We start from the raw sequence: 20,527 nt of genomic DNA, 5'->3' as shown, positions 1-20,527 counted from the left end.
TATAATAGGTTAAGTCGTACAGCAAATATTCGAGATTCACAGATATACGTGTACAAATTCTATTGAATAGTGCATACCTAACCGGAATAATAAAACGTTTAAAACTTTTTTTTAACTTTGACGGTATTTTATAATGTAACTATGTTTAAAAATAGAGCAATTCTTTTTTTTTGCAAAGCGTCTAAATAACTTCGATTTTTTTTCGTCTGCATTTTTTCCTTCAGGTAAGGGTTGTATGTTGTTCTTGATAGCATTCATAGAAAACGTCATGATATAGGCCCTACATACATTATATATGTTATATAGTTTTTTTTTCATAGATACTAAACTCACGAAAATGTTATTGACAATCTTCCTAAGGTGGGGATTCCGGGGGGGGGGGGGGGTCATTCCTCCCTTCCCTACCCCCTAACGTTACCTTCCTCACCACCATTACCCACCCGTAAAAGATGCGGTATATTTAAACTTTGATAAAAGCCTGTTCTTACTTTCCGTCACTTTCTAACGATTTTCTATATAGTCTAAATAAAAATGGTTTTCCCAAGTTGTACCCGAGTGATGATGTTGCAAAAATTCCCCTCATTTTATTTAACATATATATTTTTCAACAAAATTTATCATCTTGGCAATTCCATGTCGTTTGTAACTCAAAAATCCCCGTAGACTTTTTACATTTTAAACTTTTGGTCTCCTACATCAATGACCCCCCCCCCCCCCCCCCCCCAACGCGAACATCCGTGCCAGAAAGAAATTATAAGTTCTTTTGTAGAACTTGTTTATCAAACCTTGTAAGATAAATAAAGTTCATTTTCATTTTCACATTTTGCCCGTGTTCAATTTCAAACAAACGTAATAGAGAAGGGATTTTGTTTGTTTTAATAGATTGGACACAAAATATTAAAAAACTGAACAAAAAGTTATTTTTAAAACTTTATAAAAATTTGTAACTTGGGACAGACTACTGGTATTTGTTCAGTTATTGGCTAGGACCATTTTGGCACACCAAGAGTTCGGATATTAAAAGCATTTTGCTTCGATCAGTCGCAAGCCACCAATAAAGAAATGTAAATTTTTACACAAACATCAAAGCATGTGTGGTAGAAAAGACCGGTAAATTTAAAGATTATTAGGCCTATACCTTATTATAATATTTCTGTACAAGCATTATCTGATTGGTTCTAGACAATCATATGTCACTCAGGGCAATTCAACTTCGTACTAGTCCCCTGGTATCATGATTGTAATATCATTATCATGTTTTATCCGACCCCTTCGGAAGCCACATGCCTTTTCATGTCATTCGTATGAAAAATCCCGAGGATGAGCAAACGATTTAATCAAACGAAAAATTAACTAAACTTTTATCCTATTATTTCTACATTTTTTAATCCTTATATATCGGAAAACTAATAATTCGAATTACTGAAAAATGATTTTCCTGGGGGGAGGATAAATCTTCATATCTTCTTCACCATCATGCAATCAATGTATATAATTTGTTATCTGTTGATTTACTTGTTAAACTGTACAACGCCAAATTAACATATATTCAAATATTTGTACCTATCTTCAAATAATTGTACCTATCTTCAATTAATTGTACCTATCTTCAAATCATTTGAAGATAGGTACAATTGAATTAAAGATAGGTACAATTGAATTGAAGATAGGTGTAAATAATTATACCTATCTCTAAATAATTATACCTAGGTACAAATGAATTATACCTAGGTACAAATGAATTATACCTAGGTACAAATGAATTATACCTAGGTACAAATGAATTATACCTATCTTCAATTCAATTAAAGATAGGTTCAATTGAATTATACCTATCTCTAATTCATTTGAAGATAGGTAAAATTCATTTAAAGATAGGTACAAATGATTTGAAGATAGGTTCAATTCAGACATATCTGCAAAGGATTTGAAGATAGGTACAATTCAATTATACCTAGGTTCAATTCGTTTTGTGTATTGTTGAAAATAATGAACGCTCCCTTGAAGACATTTCAACATGGAGGGAAACGAGTGTTTGTGCATTATATTTGCAAATGGCATCATTTACTTATTAAAATATACATGTATATCAATAAGTAAGCCAAAAACATGTATACCCGAATACCTCAAAAGTGACGGAGTTAAGGTAGTGACGTAGTTAGGGTCACTAACGTTATATACCTAAATAAAAAAACTGGCTTTATTTTTTTCCATAATTTTATCAAAGAATGTATAATTCAGTTGATAATCACTCTATTTATTATCGCAGTAACAATTATTATGAGTTTTTGTTTGTTTTAAGGCTCAATCTTTCGAAAAGTTGATAAAATCATATTGTCTATTTTATCATCCCGATCCCGATTTTATTGTGACGTAACGAAAATGACGTACTATACAGGGAGTATTCATTATTGCCAATATTTTAGTAATTGAAGATAGGTTCAATTCAATTGTACCTATCTTTAATTCAATTGTACCTATCTTCAATTCATTGAATTTGTACCTATCTTCAAATCAATTGTACCTATCTTCAAATGAATTAAAGATAGGTATAATTGAATTGTACCTATCTCTAATTCAATTTGAAGATAGGTACAATTGAATTGAAGATAGGTACAATTGAATTGAAGATAGGTACAATTGAATTGAAGATAAGTACAATTATTTGAAGATAGGTACAAATATTTGAATATATGTTAATTTGGCGTTCCATAAAAATGCCGTAAACATTTAAAACTAGAATATTACTGCATAGAATTTGGAATTAGAATTCCAATACAATTTTGATTCAATATCAGATAGGATAACGAGACAGAGAAAAAATCCTTAATTGTTTTTTCAGTATGGTATTGTTAAGATCTTTCTATTTTTTTTGCTTAAGTCTCTTTGGTATTGCGATATCAATGTTTCGGGTATTGATACTCAAGTACTCATATATTCAATCGCCTTTTTGTTACTATTACGGCTGTTGATGTTGATTTTATTTCTTTTTCAAAGCACTTCGATTTTTTTTTACTTTGAAAGATTCTTAATTCTTTAGAAAATGGAAGCAAATATTGAACAAACTGCCACCACGTCGGATAACCTCGAACTATCAGCATGCGAAGGTTTTGTAGACCACGCCGATTTACAGAAGTTTTCCTCAGGATTCGAAATGTGGTACAACTCTTCCTTGTCGCTGATGAAAACAAACATAGACCTTGCAGATGAACTGGACGTTCAGAGAACAGCTAACAAAAACTTGAATGATAAATTAACCAGTTTATCGACAGAGAACCAGCGAATTCAGGATGCATTGAACAACCTCTACTGCAAGATGCACATTTACTGCGACAGTGAAAAAGAAGTTGAGGACCTAAGAGATCAGATTGAAACAGTAAACAAGAATTATTTACAAATTCAAGAACAAATGAAGAGACTGGAAGAAAGTCACGTCCAGAAAGAAGAAATGCTTCGTCAAGACGTAAACATTCAAACGGAGTTGTTACAAAAGGAGTTTTGTGAGAAAATGGAAGAAAAAACGGCATATTATGAGGAAATTATCCAAAAGAAAAACCAAGAGCTGAAAGAACTTGACGCTTTGTTGAAGAAACAAGATATAGATCATAAAGCGGAAATGACAAGTCAGTCAATGGAATGGGAGGAAAAATTATCTAAGCTCAAACAAAAACTAGAGCAAAAGCAGACAAAAATGAGTAGTTCTAATAACCAGGAAATCTTCCGAATGAAGTTCTTAAATCTGAAACAGGAGTACGATGTCGAAATGAAGAAACTACAGCAGGTTATTCAGACACTGGAGGAGAGACTAAGATCGCGCTCTACCGAAAACACAGCAGTCCTCTCTGGAAGACCAAGTCTCAAGAAGAGGAAGCTGTGACGTCATCGATTGACCACGGCAGTCATTCAATCATTGAAGAACACTAAAAATGAGGGTTTATATGTAGTTTTATTACAAAAAGACAACAACATATATAATTTATAACAACGGCACAAAATAACAAGCTATAGGCGTATCACGTAGAAATATAAAACATGTATATATAAAACACAAGAATCGAGAAGACTCCATGAAATGACACTGATTAGTCCTTTTTCTTTACATTAAAAAATTTAAATTCCATTATGCTTGAATAGTATCTTTTGAAAATAAACTGTTATGTGTTGAAAATATACTTGGAACTTCTGAAGGCAGTGATTTACATATTAAGTATGTTCATAGAGCTAAATCTTGACACTGCAGTAGATGGGCACTGGGAACGAGTTTGAGTTGTATTAGACCTTTCCACGTCATTGTGGAAAATGTGAGACATTCTTGTTTACTGCAAACGACATTGCACGTTTTGTCTGTCGTCGCAGAGTTTGGTTCTCTCATTGAAATAAAGATTAGGAGGGCATTCTTGAACGTAAGGAATTCCGTTAAAGCAGTTCATAAATCTGTTGCAGGATTCCGGATGTGGGAAAAGTCCGTTGGGTTCCGGGCACGTCATCCTTGAGTAGCACGTGACAGCGTCCTTATAGTTACAGGTACGAATGAAGTTGTCAAACAACATGTTGGAGGGACACCTCTCTCTCCTGGCGACGCTCAGGTCGCACTTGTAGTAGTAGGCACAGTTGTAGGGGTCCTGGAAGATCTCGCTCATGGAGGGGCAGATGATGGGAGGGTTGGGACTTGGCCTCCAGAACTCTACAAAGACACGGTTTATAGAATAATACAGGTTTCTCATTATGCAGTCTTATATAAATAAAAAAAATTCGGCCTTACACATGTTGGGTGGTCAATAATTCGTCATTACTTAAACCACTCAACTAATCACTATTAACATGGCACAGTAAAATGCTATTAGATTGTTACATCATAAATACAAATCCATTTCATTATAAAGGTGAAATTCAACAAATACTCCTCTGTTCAAATAGAAAAATACTATAAAGTGACTATGACCCCCAAACTCTTTAAAGATATTGAAAACTTTATAAAGACAACATATGGAAGCTTACTTGGAAAACAGTTGATGGAAGAGGCATTAATCACAGGATCCATATCTGTAGAAAGACAAGGGAAAATCATTTAAATCACAAAAAACGACGACAGAGATGAAAATCACGAGGATTTAGAAGAAGTCATTGAAAAACCTAATCTGCCATTACTTAGAGAAGAACACAATACATGGAAAGACTTACGAGTACATATGCTGCTGCCGAGATACGGGAGGACGCTAGGCAAACCCTCCTGGAAGTTACCCATACTGAACAGTTTGCATTCATCTGTGGCAAGTCTGGCAAACTCCGGACCAATGGGGCTTCTTCCCACTGCATACATGGTTACACCGTCCATTCTGAGGTCATCGGAGGCCCTGACTACGTCATCAAAGGCCTCAATGGGCTGTGCTCCCCAGGTAAAGATAACTCCTATTTTCTTAACACCTCGGCGTGGTCTCTCCATGGGGTATCCACTGGGATTCTGGAACATAGCTCGCATGAGGTTCAATGCTCTCGCAACATTTGGCGGAGATCCTAGAATGTTCATATAGTTTTCTCTTTGAGTAAGAAGAGTCGCTCTTGTGTTGGTCTCGGCCTGATCTTTGAAGGGCTGTGGATGACTCAGAATGGTAGGTTCGTTCCCGTACAACACAAATCCCACGTTGACGTTATTCTCGTCCAACACAAAATAGTCCACAAGCATGTGAAGAAAGGTCTCAAAGGGGAAAAACTCCTCTCCGGGTATATTCACTGAACCAGGAACGGCAATAATAATGTCAGCTTTTCCCGCGCAATCGCCTTGAACTGAAATAATTAAGTTACATTTTTCACTTATTATTATAACAAATATAAACACCTTAAGAAATCGATTTCTATTTATAATTTAAAAAGAATGAGCCGACAGGAATATCCTTAAATACATGTAATATAATAACCTTGTGTATACAGAATCGGTAGTACAACCACAGTCAGCACAATGGAGAACGCCATCCTCTCTCCTGAAAGTAAAAATGTCAAATGCATGTAAGACATTTCTTTTGGCTGTATGAATCAATTTGACCTTCTGTAAAAGAATGATTTAAAATAATTGCGGACATGTGTAATTAATCTAAATATAGGGGACTGAAGGAACACAGCATTGGGCAACGACCTGGTGAAGCCATAAAAAGGTCATGAAGGTGTCCACTCTGCCAAGGAGGCGGCAACTAGCACACGTCTTGTTGCGCCGAAAATATATATGAATATATGCAGCGCGTAGCCTGCTGATTTATCGATGATCAAGCATCTGCAAGCATATTTGCACATAAACGCACAGTAAAAATGTAACTAGGACAATATAATGACCCAGATTATATTTGTATTATGCTTTATGCAACAGCAAAAAGCATAACCATGCAAATAATATTGCATGCTTTATGAGCAACTTAAACGAAATTATTGTTTTAACGATATACTAGATCTTGTCAAGTGATTGTAGTTCGGATACCAAAACAGACGAAATACGTGTAATATTCCCACACTTTTACACCACTCGAGATTTTAAAAAATGAAAATTAGTTGAAAAGCAAAAAACCCCAAAAGATTTAGTTCACGGACTTTTGTTCTTGCAATGTCCCTCACCAGACATGTAGTCAATACTCGGTGAAGTGTCGTGGTTCTCTCCAGTAAATAAACAATGTACGAAGACGATTTGAGCGTTATTTTAGAGTAATAAAATGGCAGTGATTTTGTGGTAACTGTCTCCCAAACTCCGAAGATGTCGCCCAGCTGTTGTGGGAGGACAAAGTCGTGATTTGATTCCGGAGTCGATCACGAAACGCCGACGATACTGTGAGAAAAGAATCGGACCCTAAATACTGCAGACGTGAATCACGATGCAAATTAGTCTGGATTATATGTATATTTAGAAAGTGGATGGTTCTGAAAGTTATTTGAACTCAACACGACTTCTAGTTTGCGTCAAAGTTTGATATAAGAATTTAAAATGCAGCGCCATTTTATAAACTGAACGTCAAATGATACCGTCATCATACGTGAACGCTGGGCAGTCGCAATACAAATTAATATACATAATTATATTCCACGTTTCTTTTCTGTGAACATATCACGTACCTTTAATTTTCATTTTGGTCCGGTCGGTACACTGGATTTGAAAAGCAATACACAATTATATATATACCGCCCCATTAAAGGAAGCTATAGCCTGATAGATACGTAATTTGTACATAAAATCTGCATGTAAAGTTTACAAGACTTTCGTCCATTTGCACAATACTTAAAGAAAGATCAGTTTTATATGAATACTGATTATTAATTGGTAATATAATGACCAGAACCATGGCCATACTGATCATACTGGGTCCCCGGGAAAGTGAATTATGTCCTTTCCGGGATGATCAGTATGCCAGCTGGAAATTCAAAGAAAACTACAAGGCAGATACGAAGTTTCTGAAATTAAAATGTATGTAATTTTATGAGAAACAAAATTGCAAAATCTGTTTCTTGATTTTTTTTTTAATTAAGCATCCAAATTAAAATAAAACGCGCTCATGCACATAACTTAAATTTTGAGGGTCGGTTAAGTTTGTGTTGTTTGTGTTCCCTGCTGTCACTGGAAATTGATTCCTCATTTTGAAAAAAAAAAGTTTTTATATTGGTCATTTTGAAGGATAAATGCTTTTAAAATTTGCTAATCATTGCGCATCTCACCAGTAAAAGGTTCATCTACGTACTTGACATTCACAATAATTGTACTGGAGATTATGCAATTATGTAAAATCCATTCTTTAACTAGAAATGCACAGCCATCTTTTGAATTTCAATGATAAGAACCTTCAATTTAAAAAAAAATTATTTCCCCCTAATTTAAGTAAATACAATTGTTTTAGAATTAGCTAATTTAGGCGACACTACAATTGAATCTTCTTTGAATAGTTTTAGATTTGCTCTTTTATTTATTAAAAAAAATAAAATATCTTATATTTATATTTTAAGCGCATATGATTATGAAAAAAAACCCAGACAAAATTACAATTTGTATAAGATTTCAGTCAATTTCATCTAAATGATTTTTTTAATATAAAAATCTAACACGTACACATAGGGTAAACAAGACAAACAAACTTACCTGTGTATATGAGGTGTGCTACTCCGTGTAGATTTATACAATACCTGTGACTGGGTCTTACCTGCCGTTAAATCCGGCACGTTCCATGCAGCGGTCGTTTACAGACCCCTGTGACGTTTACAGGTAAACTCATCATCACCAAAACAATTCTCAGTGTCAATACTAATGAAGAATTATGTGCGCCGTCCGACGGAAAATGTACACATCATAATAGCGAACGCTTGTTGTGTGTTTCTTTATGATAAATCGCGACAAATTAAATTACAATTAATTTATTAAACTGTTTATTGGTAAATCGTCTAGAAATATATGTATTAGGAAAGGATATTTATTAATTTATTAGACTAATTGTCTGATTTTGGTTACGACAGAATAGTACATACAGCAAAAGCAACCTGACTGAACAAACAATTGTTCTGGCAATTAATTAAAGGAAGAAATGTGGTCGAAAAATCCGTATTTGGGGACAGAAATTACGCACATATACCGGTAGTATAACAGGCAAGTCGTCACTCCTGTATTTTAACTTGAGTTAAAAAATTGTAACCGCCTTATATGTTCATGAAATAAATGCAATAGAGGAAACATGCAAACAATTATTTTAAAAAAAGTAGTTTGGTAACAACAACCATCTATCTGCATTAAATAAAAATATGAAATTGTTAATCCATGTGATTATAATACTACAAAACGTCTACGTATCTACTTGTATAATTGTTTTATGCAGAGAAAACAGTTCCAGGGACTATGAAGTATTGTATAAAACTGCCTTGCATGCTGTCGCCTTTATGTTATAATTTCTTTTGTCTGTCATTTGATTTTATTTTGACTGTATGCCAACATGGATGTCCCAACTATTATTTCTGAAAGTATTTCATTCTCTATATTTCGAATTCTGCGATATTTGAAACGTTTTTTCTTGGTCTACCAATCGATTCCGAAATAACTAGGCTCGACTGTACATTTCGAAGCCATATTGCTGATTTTAATACTTTTTGATTATATTCTGTACAAAGTGATGTGCATGTTCAAACGTTTGTCTTTGAATGTGTGTAGGACTGCATGTATAAAACGATATTACCTGTCAGAGAATCACTAGTATCTACACTAGTGTGCAGTGACAACTCATTCTTCGATCTGCCGGGCGCCATATTTCAATCACCAACTGACGGCTGATATTTTGTACGAGGGCGTCAGGAAGTTTACGACCAATCAACATGTCATACAAAAACTCGCCGCCACAAAAAATGTATTTACACACAAAACAGAAGTAAACAGAATTCATTCTATACAGAGATGTGTAGAGCATAACAAATGGAGCACGATATACAAAGTTGAACCAGGCCACACAGTCTTCTACCAAACCGTCTTCCAATTCCGACACATTAAATGTAATAAAAAAAAATAAAGGAAAGTTCTTTAAAACTATTTTGGATTTAAATACGACGGATCACAATTATTTCTATGATAAAAACTTTGATGGAAACTGGGTTAAAGTTGCTTATGAAAAGAGGAATTCTGACGTTAAAATTTAACGGTTTTTGTTATTTATTAAAAATTAATCGGAAAATTTAAAGTAGCTATCGTACGCTCGGAAAACATTTATATCATCCTGCAATAGGCAAATCAATTGTCATTAAAATTTAACACGGTATTTTTAGTAGGGTTCATTTCTCCGTGAATTTAAAATTGAACTTCAAACCACAGGTGCTTGAGGACAGGATCGACGATTTTATAATACAAGTATTATATGTACAGAATGTCTGATTTTTTTTTCAAAAATGTTTGTTTTATGTAATTTCGGGCAATGGATGAATAAATTAGATAAGAAATATGTCATAAAAGGATAAATTAATAAAAAAGAAAAATAAAGTCCCGGGGGGTCAATATATTGAGGCGGGGGGTCGATCCTGCCCTCAAGCACCTGTGCTCCAAACCTCATAAAAGTACCATGCATAAAAAAATTATAAAAACAAAAGAATCCCCCCAAAACACACAACAAAAATCAAAAACACAAAGAGAGACGATTTGATTCCAAAATTATGATTTTGGGTACATGTATTTACTAGGGTGATTATAAATCGAACCTCGCATTCCGAATTTGATTTCACATTCGAAAAACCCTTCAAGAAAGAATTTGATAAAGGAAAACCTATGATATTTTATAAGCATGAACGGTTTTATATCAAATTAACTATGTTAATTAGTTATAGAAAGACCTTCATAGTTCACCTGTATCTGATGTACTTATTTATTATTAGGTTAACTACATGTAATAGTACATAATGGGTTTTTACAGTATTATTTTGGTATTATCGATTTTACTTTTATGCGAAACATTGCCTTTGATTGTCTATTAGAATTAAAATGAGACACCTGTTCTCAAACAGAGATCAGTTTGAGATTCTATCATACAATCAAAGTACCGAAGTACTGGCGGGAGTTGATTTTATCGATGTTATATATTTCAAAATCAACGAATATGTTAATTTGCACGACAAGTAGTGTTTATTCTGTATTTGAATTACGCACATATTTATTTTATGAATTCTCGGATTTTCCCGACAAGAATTTTGAACCATATATGAACCATATGTTGTGTAATATTTAAAGATAGAATTTAATCAAACAAACTATGTATCAAAAACCAAAAATTTTCTTTAAAAATTGTAAGGATCCAAGCAATATTGAACTCCAGGCTCGTTCAACCAGACGCTCGGCTGTCTCTATTAATCTCCGACAAGCAAGCGAGAGTTTGTCGAAGATTTACGGAGACAGCCGAACGTCTGGTTGAACGTGACTACATTGAACTCTGGCGTAGGAATACATTCGACTACAAAATAAGAAACTGTTCGAGTTATTTAAAATTATTCAAAAACGTACTAATCCGCTTGACGTTACGTTTGAATTTTGACCAGATCAATATCATTTTTAAAAGTAAAAAGGACCAAATTTGTACAGCAAATTACAGAAAATCAAATTATAGGGTCTACCCAAGTTATACTCGTATAACCTAGGTTGGAGCAATTTACGCTTTTTTATAATCTGCAAAGCGGATTATAAAGCGTAAATTGCCCCAACCCAGGTTATACGAGTATAACTTGGGTAGACATTGAGTTCATTTCTTAAATAAGTTTCCTTGAAAAAAAAAAACAACAATGCTTCAGCATACATTACATCGAATTTATCGGTTATTTTCAATAACTAAGTGTTGTCAGCGGTGATGATTTGTGCATAGGTCCAAACACTGTTTCAGTTCCGGTTTGCCTGAGTAACTGCACAGGAGAGTTGATTAAAATCAACAAAAAACCTTGTAAGCCGCTAAACAACAGCTAGAAAGATTAACAGCGATAGTATATGATCTCTGGGTTTGATCAAAGCAAACAAATCTTTATTGAGCGGGACGGACAGATGAAATCAGTGACGTAAAATAAAGGTGTAAAGTATTTCCAATAATCAATTGCTTCCAGGGGACCAACAGTCGCTATCCTGTAGAGCGTGAGGCCGCATTATTGATGGCGCTAATGCTACAAGAGCTTCATCAAAGACCGGCCTGCTTTTCTCCTTTGTCGAAAGCAAGCATCAGTTAGTCCCTATGGTGAATTAAGTATTATAAATTGGTCGAACCTCTGCAATGCTGCAGATTACTCTATATGTTAAGGAAAATGCTTGTCAAAACGCGTGGTTGTTTCACTTATTGTGGCTGAAAACAATAATCTCTGTAAAAAGTTTTTAGTCTTGAACTCGTACGGTCGTAGGAAGTATATATATTGTTGATGCCCGGTTAACAAAATGCCCGTGGTGAGGATAAGTGATGATGCTGGGGACACTATGACGTTACTGGACATCAATGAGCGGTTCTTCCCCGTGCTGAGGACCCCCGGATACGACCAGGAGACAGAGATTCGGGGAATGGAGTCCTGGGAGGCCAGGTGTAACGATGTCCTCGTGTGTGCCTACCCCAAATCAGGTACGACCAACTTTAAAACGTAAGATAAATCATTAAAATCGGAGGAGACGATAAGCAGGCTATTCTTTATTCCGCTTAGTTATGGCTCAACTCTATGGGATATGTATACTTTACTATTAATTACTTCGTAATTATAGTATAGAAAGTATGGAAATTCTTAACATAACTTGTCGTACATACTTAGTAAGAACCAAAAAGGTATCTCGTCTAGGTAATCGTTTGAGTTTGCATAATCAATACGTCAATAGAAATTCAGTTCCATTATCTGATTATCGTAAAGACAAATGGTATTATTACAGCTTTGTGAGTGCTGTCACTATGAGAGTATTTTTACCTAGATGAAAAATGCGTCTGTCCGGTATCACACATAAAAATTATGGCGAAATACGGAAACAGAGACAACTATAAAAACGCGCAATTCCCTCGAGTTGAGTAACCACATTTATTATGACCTGACTTTTTGGCCGCCTAGGTTCTCTGCACAATGGTGCTATTATATAAGAAAATATAACGGAGATATGCAGATTGTATACGGTATATCATCAAGTGCTTAAGAAAATACTGTACCTGGAAATTTTAATTAAGGGGTTTAATATAACACTCAAAATTAACATCTTATTATACTGTCTAAATTAGAGTCTAAATTTTCATTAATAGGAACCCACTGGGTTTGGGAAATCGTCAACATGTTAATAAACCAGAAAGCTACTCGAATACCATCAATGAAAGAATCGGCCATGTTAGAGGGCAGTTCCAGAAATATCATGCAGAGTATGTCGTCACCCCGAATACTGAACACGCACCTGCTGTTTTGTGATATACCCAGAGATTTTGTAGAGAAAAAATGCAAGATTATATACATTCTTCGCAATCCCAAAGATGTCGCTGTTTCCTTTTACAATCACCACGTACGACTTCTTGACTACGAGTATTCCGGAACTTGGCGGTCTTACCTGCCTCGCTTCCTGTCGGGGAGAGGTGAGTGAATGTGTGAGGATCACACCTGATTTTGGTCTCAGTTAGTGGTTGACCGCCTCTTTCCTTACATCACGGGGAACTTGTTTTGCTTCCGTAATACTAAGAGTAACTCGGATTTATGACATATTGCAAGGGAAATTGAAAAACAAATATCCAGTTCTCAACACATCATTAATTTGGGACAGTCTTGCATCGTTCGTTTTGGTCTTTATAAATATATCTTGATCAATATTTAAAACAGCATGATGTTAACCTGAGGTGAAACCATATAACGTCAAAAGAAAGTATGAATTCCTGGAATATCAGTGTTTTCCTCCATTTGATTAGCTCCTTTGTCTTGATGGCTGGTGGCAATATCTTTTCATGAATGTCAACATGTTTGTGCTAATATACAAACTATTTATCGTGGTTTTTCTCTTGCTCCCTTGCAGAGTGAATGGTTTAATTAAGCCCATGAAGCTTGTTATGTTCATGCCGCACTGTCTAGGGCGAATTCTAAAGGTGGTCGATATTATTAGGGCCCTCTGAGACGCCCTATAGTAATCAGTCTGTCCGTCTGTCTGTCCGTCCGAGATTGCTTGACCGGAGCATATATTCTCTCTCCTTAACCCGCAAGGGTGTCAATTGACCTTAAACCATGTCTTTAGTTCTAAGGTTAGGGTTATAGCAGAGTAAAAATAGGGGTAAAAATCCTTGTCCGGGGCATATCTTCTCTCCCCTTTGTCCAATCTGGCTCATACCGGTACTTCACTCACAGAGTGTCAATAGTCAAAAGGTATGCAGTGACCTTGAATGAAGTTTGTAGGCCAAGGGTCAGGGTATATCGGACCACGCAAAATTCCTTTTTTAGAGCTTAATAACTTTCAACTTAGCACTATTTGGCTCATACTTCACATAATAAGAGCTTTTGAGTAAAGGGTGTGTAGTGACCTTGAATCAATTTTAAGGTAAAAAAGGAGGTCATAGCAAAATTATATGAAAAGTCCTTGTCTGGAGCATATCTTCTCTCCCTTTGCTCCTATCTAGCTCATACTTCACCCACATGGTGTCTTTGATTTGATCAGAGTACGCAGTGACCTTGAATGATGTTTGTAGGTCAAGTGACAAGGTCATATCGTATCACACAAAAGTCTTTTTTTCAAAAGAGCATATATACACTCTCCACTTAGCCCTATTTTGCTAATATTTTACATAAACAGAGTTTTTGGTTAATGCCGTGCAGTTACCTTGAATCAAGTCAATGTGAAGGTCATAGCGGATTTCTTTACAATCAGTTTTAGACCGAAGATTATTTCCCATTTCCTTAATCTTCCTCCAATTGAAAAAAATGTCTGTATGTGAGGGGTAATGATATTGAATCAGAGGTTTTATGCCAGCTGGAAAGTTTCTAAGTTGTCGGTCAAGGTCAGAGCAAAATTCTTTTCATCCTTTTGTCCATTACTTAAGCAGGGCCCTTTGACATGGTCACCATCTCAATGTTGTCTAGTTTCAGATGGCATTTGCGAATGCAAGACCAAGGAATATCTTTTACGTGTACACTTCATAAATCCTACTGTTATTTTTTGCAATTTTTTTAAATAGTTAAAACTGATAATATATTGAGATATTTCGTTTATTTTACATGATAAGGGGGTTATCTTCGTTAGCTTGTAGTTTGGTTTGAACACAAGCTTATATTGGCTTTGCTTCAATTGACCTATGATTTTGTTTTGGAGTGATCTGTAGTGCTGCTACTATCTGACTTTTCATTTTGGGTTCGACCTTGAATTAACCTATAATACTCCACGACCATTGCCCTTGGTTTATCTACCATTTTACTTTCCATCCACATTGTTAATGATCACAATATAACATCGTTTTTGTTTCCCGTACAGGCAATGTGTTTTAGAGGACGATCTTCATATGAGTACAAATTGCAAGCTCAGTATGGATCTGCCTGTTTTTCTTTACAGTAATTATTATAATAAATATTCATGAATATTGCCTCAACTTTTATTTCATTTCTACTACATGTATATTTAATGTATTATTTGATAATTTACTAGATCTAATATACTTAACGGTATCTGTTGAAAATAGCTCTCGATTTGACCAAGTCTTTTACTTAAACAGCTCTACATGTATTTCCCATATGTTTCGTGTCCAATGGATCAGGGTTTGACTACGTTTTGACTACTCTACTATTCATGTTTCAGTTACAGTCGACTGTTGATCCTGTTTGGCCATGTATTACAGTTGACTGTATATCCTGACTGGCTATGTTTTACGTTTAAATTTGACTGTTGATCCTGATTGGCTATGTTTTACAGTTGACTGTATATCCTGATTGGCTATGTTTTACAGTTGACTGTAGATCCTGATTGGATGTTTTAAAGTTTACTATCGATCCTGATTGGCTATATTTTTACAGTTGACTATGGCTCCTGGTTTGACAACGTACTCCATTGGCACGAAGCCACAAAGTCTCTTCCCAATGGCTCGATCCACGTCATGACACACGAGAACTTACACACGGTACAGAATTATGTTCTTGATGGGTTGCAGCAATAAATAATTTAATTGTTTTAGTGGAATTCACCTCAAATATTGATTAACATTTCATTTATATTATAACACCAACATCATCTCGTATTCCGAGTTTAACTATTCGAAGTATATATATTTTATTGTATCCCTTTAATATAAAAAGAAGGAATATTCTCTATTTTTTCGAAATTTAGTTATACACATGTTTATATAGATTATTTATTTGCGCGAAAATACTATATTTGGTTGTAACCTGAACAAGAAAAGACCGATCGCGCTATATTGGGTGGTGGGGGTAAAAGAAAAACAGATTCAACTTTGAATTAAGATTTTAATAATTACTAAGGTCGGCATCCGTTTGCCTCCCTCTTTGGAGGTAGATACATTTTGTGACTTTCCTCTTTAGTTCTCTACAAAAATCACTACAATCTAGCATTAATCATTACGTTGTTATATACCCTACATATTACATAAAACTTCTGTGAATCATGTTTTCCTTTGCAGTCCACTGAGGAAGAAATCAGACGCTTGGCAGAGTTTCTTGGGGTCGGTTGTAACAACAAACTTTCGCGTGAAATTTGTGAGATGTGTTCGTTTTCGGTCATGAAGCAAGACAAAGATCCGCTAGAGGACGCCTCGGAGTGGAAACATGGAGAACCAGGGATATATAGGAAAGGTAAGGAGGCGTCCGTAGGTAAATTAACAGGAGGGGAAGAGGTGTAATAAATGTTATTGTTATACTTTCATGTTAAATACTGAAATCTGATTGGTTTAGACGCAGTTCATAATCTGTTCTATTACCCTCAGCGTTAGCAACGCACTTAGCAACGGGTAACATTATATAAATAGTGCCTGTTTGGGAGGGTAACAGTTGAAATTGACACCCCGAGAAAACCATTGTCAACCGACGCGAAGCGGAGGTTGACAATGGTTTTCGAGGGGTGTCAATTTTAACTGTTACCCTCCCAAACAGGCACTATTTATTTTATTATATTGAATGTCTTATTTAATAATATTCTCGTTGAGTTCTTGCTTGGATAGACCCTCGAATTCCTCGCTTCCTCTTTTTTCAATCAGAAAGGTGCGGAATAGATTGACAGACTTCTTAATACAGTAAAACTCGTTTAGTACGAACTCGGATATAGCGAATTCTCGGATATAGCGAAGTCTTTTTGAGTCCCCGGTAAAATTCTTCACAAATCTTTGCAAATGTTTACGGATATAACGAATTCGGATATAACGAATTTACGGATATAGCGAACTGATTTTGAGTCCCGTAGAGGTGAATTATAACGAAATTTGAAACTTTTATAACGAATTTCTTTACAGTTTAAAAAAGTTTGCACTACCCTTTAACATAATAGTTTGAAAGATCTATTTTCATAAAAAAATTTCGTCTGACAATCCAATTATAAAAGGTATCAAAGTAATGTATTTTTATTCTAAGCCTCAAATAGCAAAAATTATAGTCTGGTATATGCATGTATATAGTGAATTTGCTATAGTTATTATTAAGAATTCGTTATACGGATATAACGAATTACGGATATAACGAAGTAAATCCATCGGTCCCCATGACTTCTATGGGGCGCCGTTTTAATATTTTTGAGGTATTTTCTGATATCAGAAAATGATTTTTTGATATCAAGAATTCGAATTTCTGATATCAGGAAATGATTTTTTGATATCAGAAATTCGAATTCTTGATATCAGAAAATACGATCCATTTTCTGATATCAAAAAATCGATTTTCTGATATCAAAAAATCATTTTCTGATATCAGAAATTCGATTTTTTTTATATCAGAAAATGATTTTTTGATATCAGAAATTGAAATTGATTTTTTGATATCAAGAATTATATTTTCTGATATCAGAAATTCAAAGAAAATGGCGAATAAATTTCACCTATTTAATGAATACTCCCTTGACCCAAAATTAAATTGCCGAACTACAGAGCCAGATTTGCATTTAAATATTTGTTGTCTTTTATTTATTTTAATGTAAAATTTAATAAGTGTTCTTGATAATTCTGGTCTTATGTATTGAAAGCGCTAACTGTACGCCTGTATTACTCTTCATATTATGCGAGACCATCTTTTTTCAATATTCACAGCAAATCGCAAAGAAAGCAGTGTTGATCAATGTATATGTGGCAAAACTTGCCAGAATGAAACCAGGTTTAAAATAAGGCATTCATTATTATTCTTAAGAGACATCTACAGGCTTGAAACACATTTTCTTACAAATTACAAAAGTTGCATTACAGGGAGCATTCATTAAGTTGATAGTAATTTTATGCAAGTCTTATTTTCTGATATCAAAAAATAGATTTTCTGATATCAGAAAATGTAAATGATTTTTTGATATCAAAAAATAATTTTGTGTTATCAAGAATTCGATTTTTTGATATCAAAAAATGATTTTGTGATATCAAGAATTCAATTTTTTGATATCAAAAAATCAACTTTAATTCTTGATATCAAAAAATCTATTTTGTGATATCAGAAAATCATTTTTTGATATCAAGAATTCGAATTTGTGATATCAAAAAATGATTTTCTGATATCACAAAATAGATTTTTTGATATCAAGAATTAATTTTTGATATCAAGAATTAATTTTTGATATCAAAAATTCGAATTATTGATATCAAATATTTATTTTTTGATATCAGAAAATACCTCAAAAATATTAAAACGGCGCCTCATAGACTTCGCTATAACCGAGTTTTACTGTAGTACGTTTAGTACTAACAGAGTCTTTCTCATCCAACAATTTATCTATTTGGGACTCTTCCACATTTGCGAACATGTTTTTCCGTCGTTTGTTTTTCTTAAATCAATCATACTCGGGCGCACGCTTTAATAAACTCTTTATTTGTTCGCATTACTTCAAACGCATAACTGACTCCTTTAGGAATGACGTGAATTCTCCGGCGAACCGTACGCGCATAATTTACACGCATGTAACATTTTTTTGTGTTACCCGTTGCCAAGTGCGTTGCTAACGCTGAGGGTGATAGAAGGGTTTATCAACTGCGTCTAAGCCAATCAGATTTCAGTATTTAACATGAAAGTATAATAATAAAAATTGTTACATGCGCGAAAATTATGCGCATACAGTTTGCTGTAGAATTCACGTTATTCCTATGTAAAAGCAGTTAAGTTTTCTTTAAAATTAAGACATTCAGTATAACAAAATAAATAGTGCATGTTTGGTAGGATAACAGTTGAAATTGACACCCCTCGAAAACCATTGTCAACCTCCGCTTCGCGTCGGTTGACAATGGTTTTCTCGGGGTATCAATTTCAACTGTTACCCTCCCAAACAGGCACTATTTATATACAGGTAATGCATGGTATAGCGATAGGAGATAAAGTGATCGATAAATAGGAAAGGTAAGAAGTACGTAATTTTTTTTATAGTTAACCGGGACAGGGCGAATATAAAAAGTGAAGGAACCTTCTTCAGGGTGTATAAAAAGGTGAGAAAAGGTGTATAAGTTTGTAACAATAGGTACATGTAGATCGATGTATAGGTACGGCCTTTCCAAATGAGTACATGTAAGAAAAATCGCCAGGAATTTGGGTTTTTTCGTCAACGATTCTTATATATTTAATGAAAGAATCGTTGACGAATAGTGAATAGTAATTTTGGAGGCATCAGGTACTAGTTGTCTGGTAAAACAGATCTTCTATGTCACGGTGTACGCTAATAACCTATTAAAAACCTCTTGGTGGTATGTTGGTACTCTTATCCTGGCACTGTAGGTTTTTTGTGTTGTTTTCTATTTCTTCTCTTGATATCTACCTTTGCCATGCCTTGCTGTTTTTTTATTGGATGCAGACAGAAATAGCTCCATGATAAATCAAAACCGCTACATTTGACCTTGGCTTGACCTTGTCACGTCTCGATCAGTCTGACCCGTTCCGTTGCCAACCTGTTATCGATTTGCTGCCACAAATTATCAGATTGAACTTTTTTATGTTGTAGGACAGGTGGGGGATTGGAGAAACTGGTTCACGGTGGCACAGAACGAGATGTTCACAGCCGTGTATGAACAGAAAATGGCGGACTCGGACATTACACTGGAGTACGGACACGACAAAGTCTAGAGCTTATCTTGGCCATTTCTTTAACATAACATCTAGACAAAAACGACCTCAATAATAATAAGCGGTTAAATAAGAAATCACTTTCAAACAGAGAAACAACCGTCAAAAATTATGCAGATTTTTTTTTTACTTGAGACGTCAGGATTTTTTTTTTTTTTAAATTCAAGGGAAAAATTCTCAGCTAAAATTGACGAAATAATTTGCACCGATGAAAAGTAATCAAAACATGAATAACAATACGATATAACGCAGTTGAATGAATTGTACATTTACATTTATTTAAATTCTTGTAAAATTTTGCCAACCGTCAGAGGTCAGGGGATAGATTCTTCACACAAATATTAGTTTTTAACATCTTTACTCAAAGAATTTACTGAAGACAGATATCATCCCACTGAAAAAATACAGATTTGCGATTTTACAAGACAAAAAAAAAAACGATGAGCACCTTGATCACACCGTGGAGTAATTCTGCCAAAGTAGAGCACGTCAATGTTGATGTATTTTGTCTTACAAATATGTTTTATGCATTAAAAAGTGGATAAGATGCAACATCATGATAACACCTCTAAACCAGACACCAAAAATGTTGTTCTCACTATCATTAATTTGCAAATTAAATGGAATTGATCAAATTTCCATTTCCATGTTTGTTTGTTTTTTCTGATAAAGAGATGGATGAAGTGATCAGTGTATTAATTGTGTACATCTTAAACGATCAAATTAGAAAGTCTGAATTTCAGTCATTCACTGATTAAAAGGCTGAAGTATTTTTACTTCCAAAGTCACAATCCAAGGGTGTTTAGATGAATCTACTCCCAATACATAA

At 34.6% G+C, this 20,527-nt stretch overlaps 3 protein-coding genes across 6 annotated transcripts; 2 read left to right on the top strand and 1 right to left on the bottom strand.

Moving 5' to 3' along the window:
• Positions 1-189: 189 nt before the first annotated feature.
• On the top strand, positions 190-4,120 carry LOC128190571 (cilia- and flagella-associated protein 57-like). Its single transcript, XM_052862665.1, has 2 exons — positions 190-224; positions 3,041-4,120. The coding sequence occupies exon 2, from the start codon at positions 3,044-3,046 to the stop codon at positions 3,875-3,877; it is 834 nt and encodes a 277-aa protein (XP_052718625.1). The 5' UTR covers positions 190-224; positions 3,041-3,043; the 3' UTR covers positions 3,878-4,120.
• On the bottom strand, positions 3,928-8,200 carry LOC128190570 (uncharacterized). 3 transcript variants are annotated; one of them, XM_052862664.1, is made up of 5 exons: positions 8,108-8,200; positions 5,916-5,978; positions 5,182-5,784; positions 4,999-5,043; positions 3,928-4,684 (listed from the first exon to the last, which is right to left on the bottom strand). In XM_052862664.1, exons 2-5 carry the CDS (start codon positions 5,968-5,970, stop codon positions 4,317-4,319), a joined length of 1,071 nt encoding a protein of 356 aa, XP_052718624.1. In that variant the 5' UTR covers positions 5,971-5,978; positions 8,108-8,200; the 3' UTR covers positions 3,928-4,316. The 3 variants fall into 3 exon arrangements, with proteins under 3 accessions (XP_052718624.1, XP_052718622.1, XP_052718623.1); XM_052862662.1 differs by lacking the exon at positions 8,108-8,200 and adding an exon at positions 7,093-7,120; XM_052862663.1 differs by lacking the exon at positions 8,108-8,200 and adding an exon at positions 6,131-6,158.
• A 3,388-nt stretch (positions 8,201-11,588) lies between these two features.
• LOC128188359 (sulfotransferase 1C4-like) lies at positions 11,589-20,472 on the top strand. Of its 2 annotated transcripts, XM_052859359.1 has the most exons (6): positions 11,589-12,077; positions 12,735-13,055; positions 15,466-15,569; positions 16,086-16,257; positions 19,009-19,067; positions 19,577-20,472. In XM_052859359.1, exons 1-6 carry the CDS (start codon positions 11,900-11,902, stop codon positions 19,751-19,753), a joined length of 1,011 nt encoding a protein of 336 aa, XP_052715319.1. In that variant the 5' UTR covers positions 11,589-11,899; the 3' UTR covers positions 19,754-20,472. The 2 variants fall into 2 exon arrangements, with proteins under 2 accessions (XP_052715319.1, XP_052715320.1); XM_052859360.1 differs by lacking the exon at positions 19,009-19,067 and having other exon boundaries at positions 11,593-12,077.
• The last annotated feature ends 55 nt before the right edge of the window (positions 20,473-20,527 follow it).

Source organism: Crassostrea angulata, chromosome 6 (genome assembly GCF_025612915.1).
Source record: "Crassostrea angulata isolate pt1a10 chromosome 6, ASM2561291v2, whole genome shotgun sequence".
NCBI classification, from domain to species: Eukaryota; Metazoa; Mollusca; class Bivalvia; order Ostreida; family Ostreidae; genus Magallana; species Magallana angulata.
Note: the sequence above shows the minus strand (reverse complement) of the source record. Positions and strands in the feature narration are given on the sequence as shown.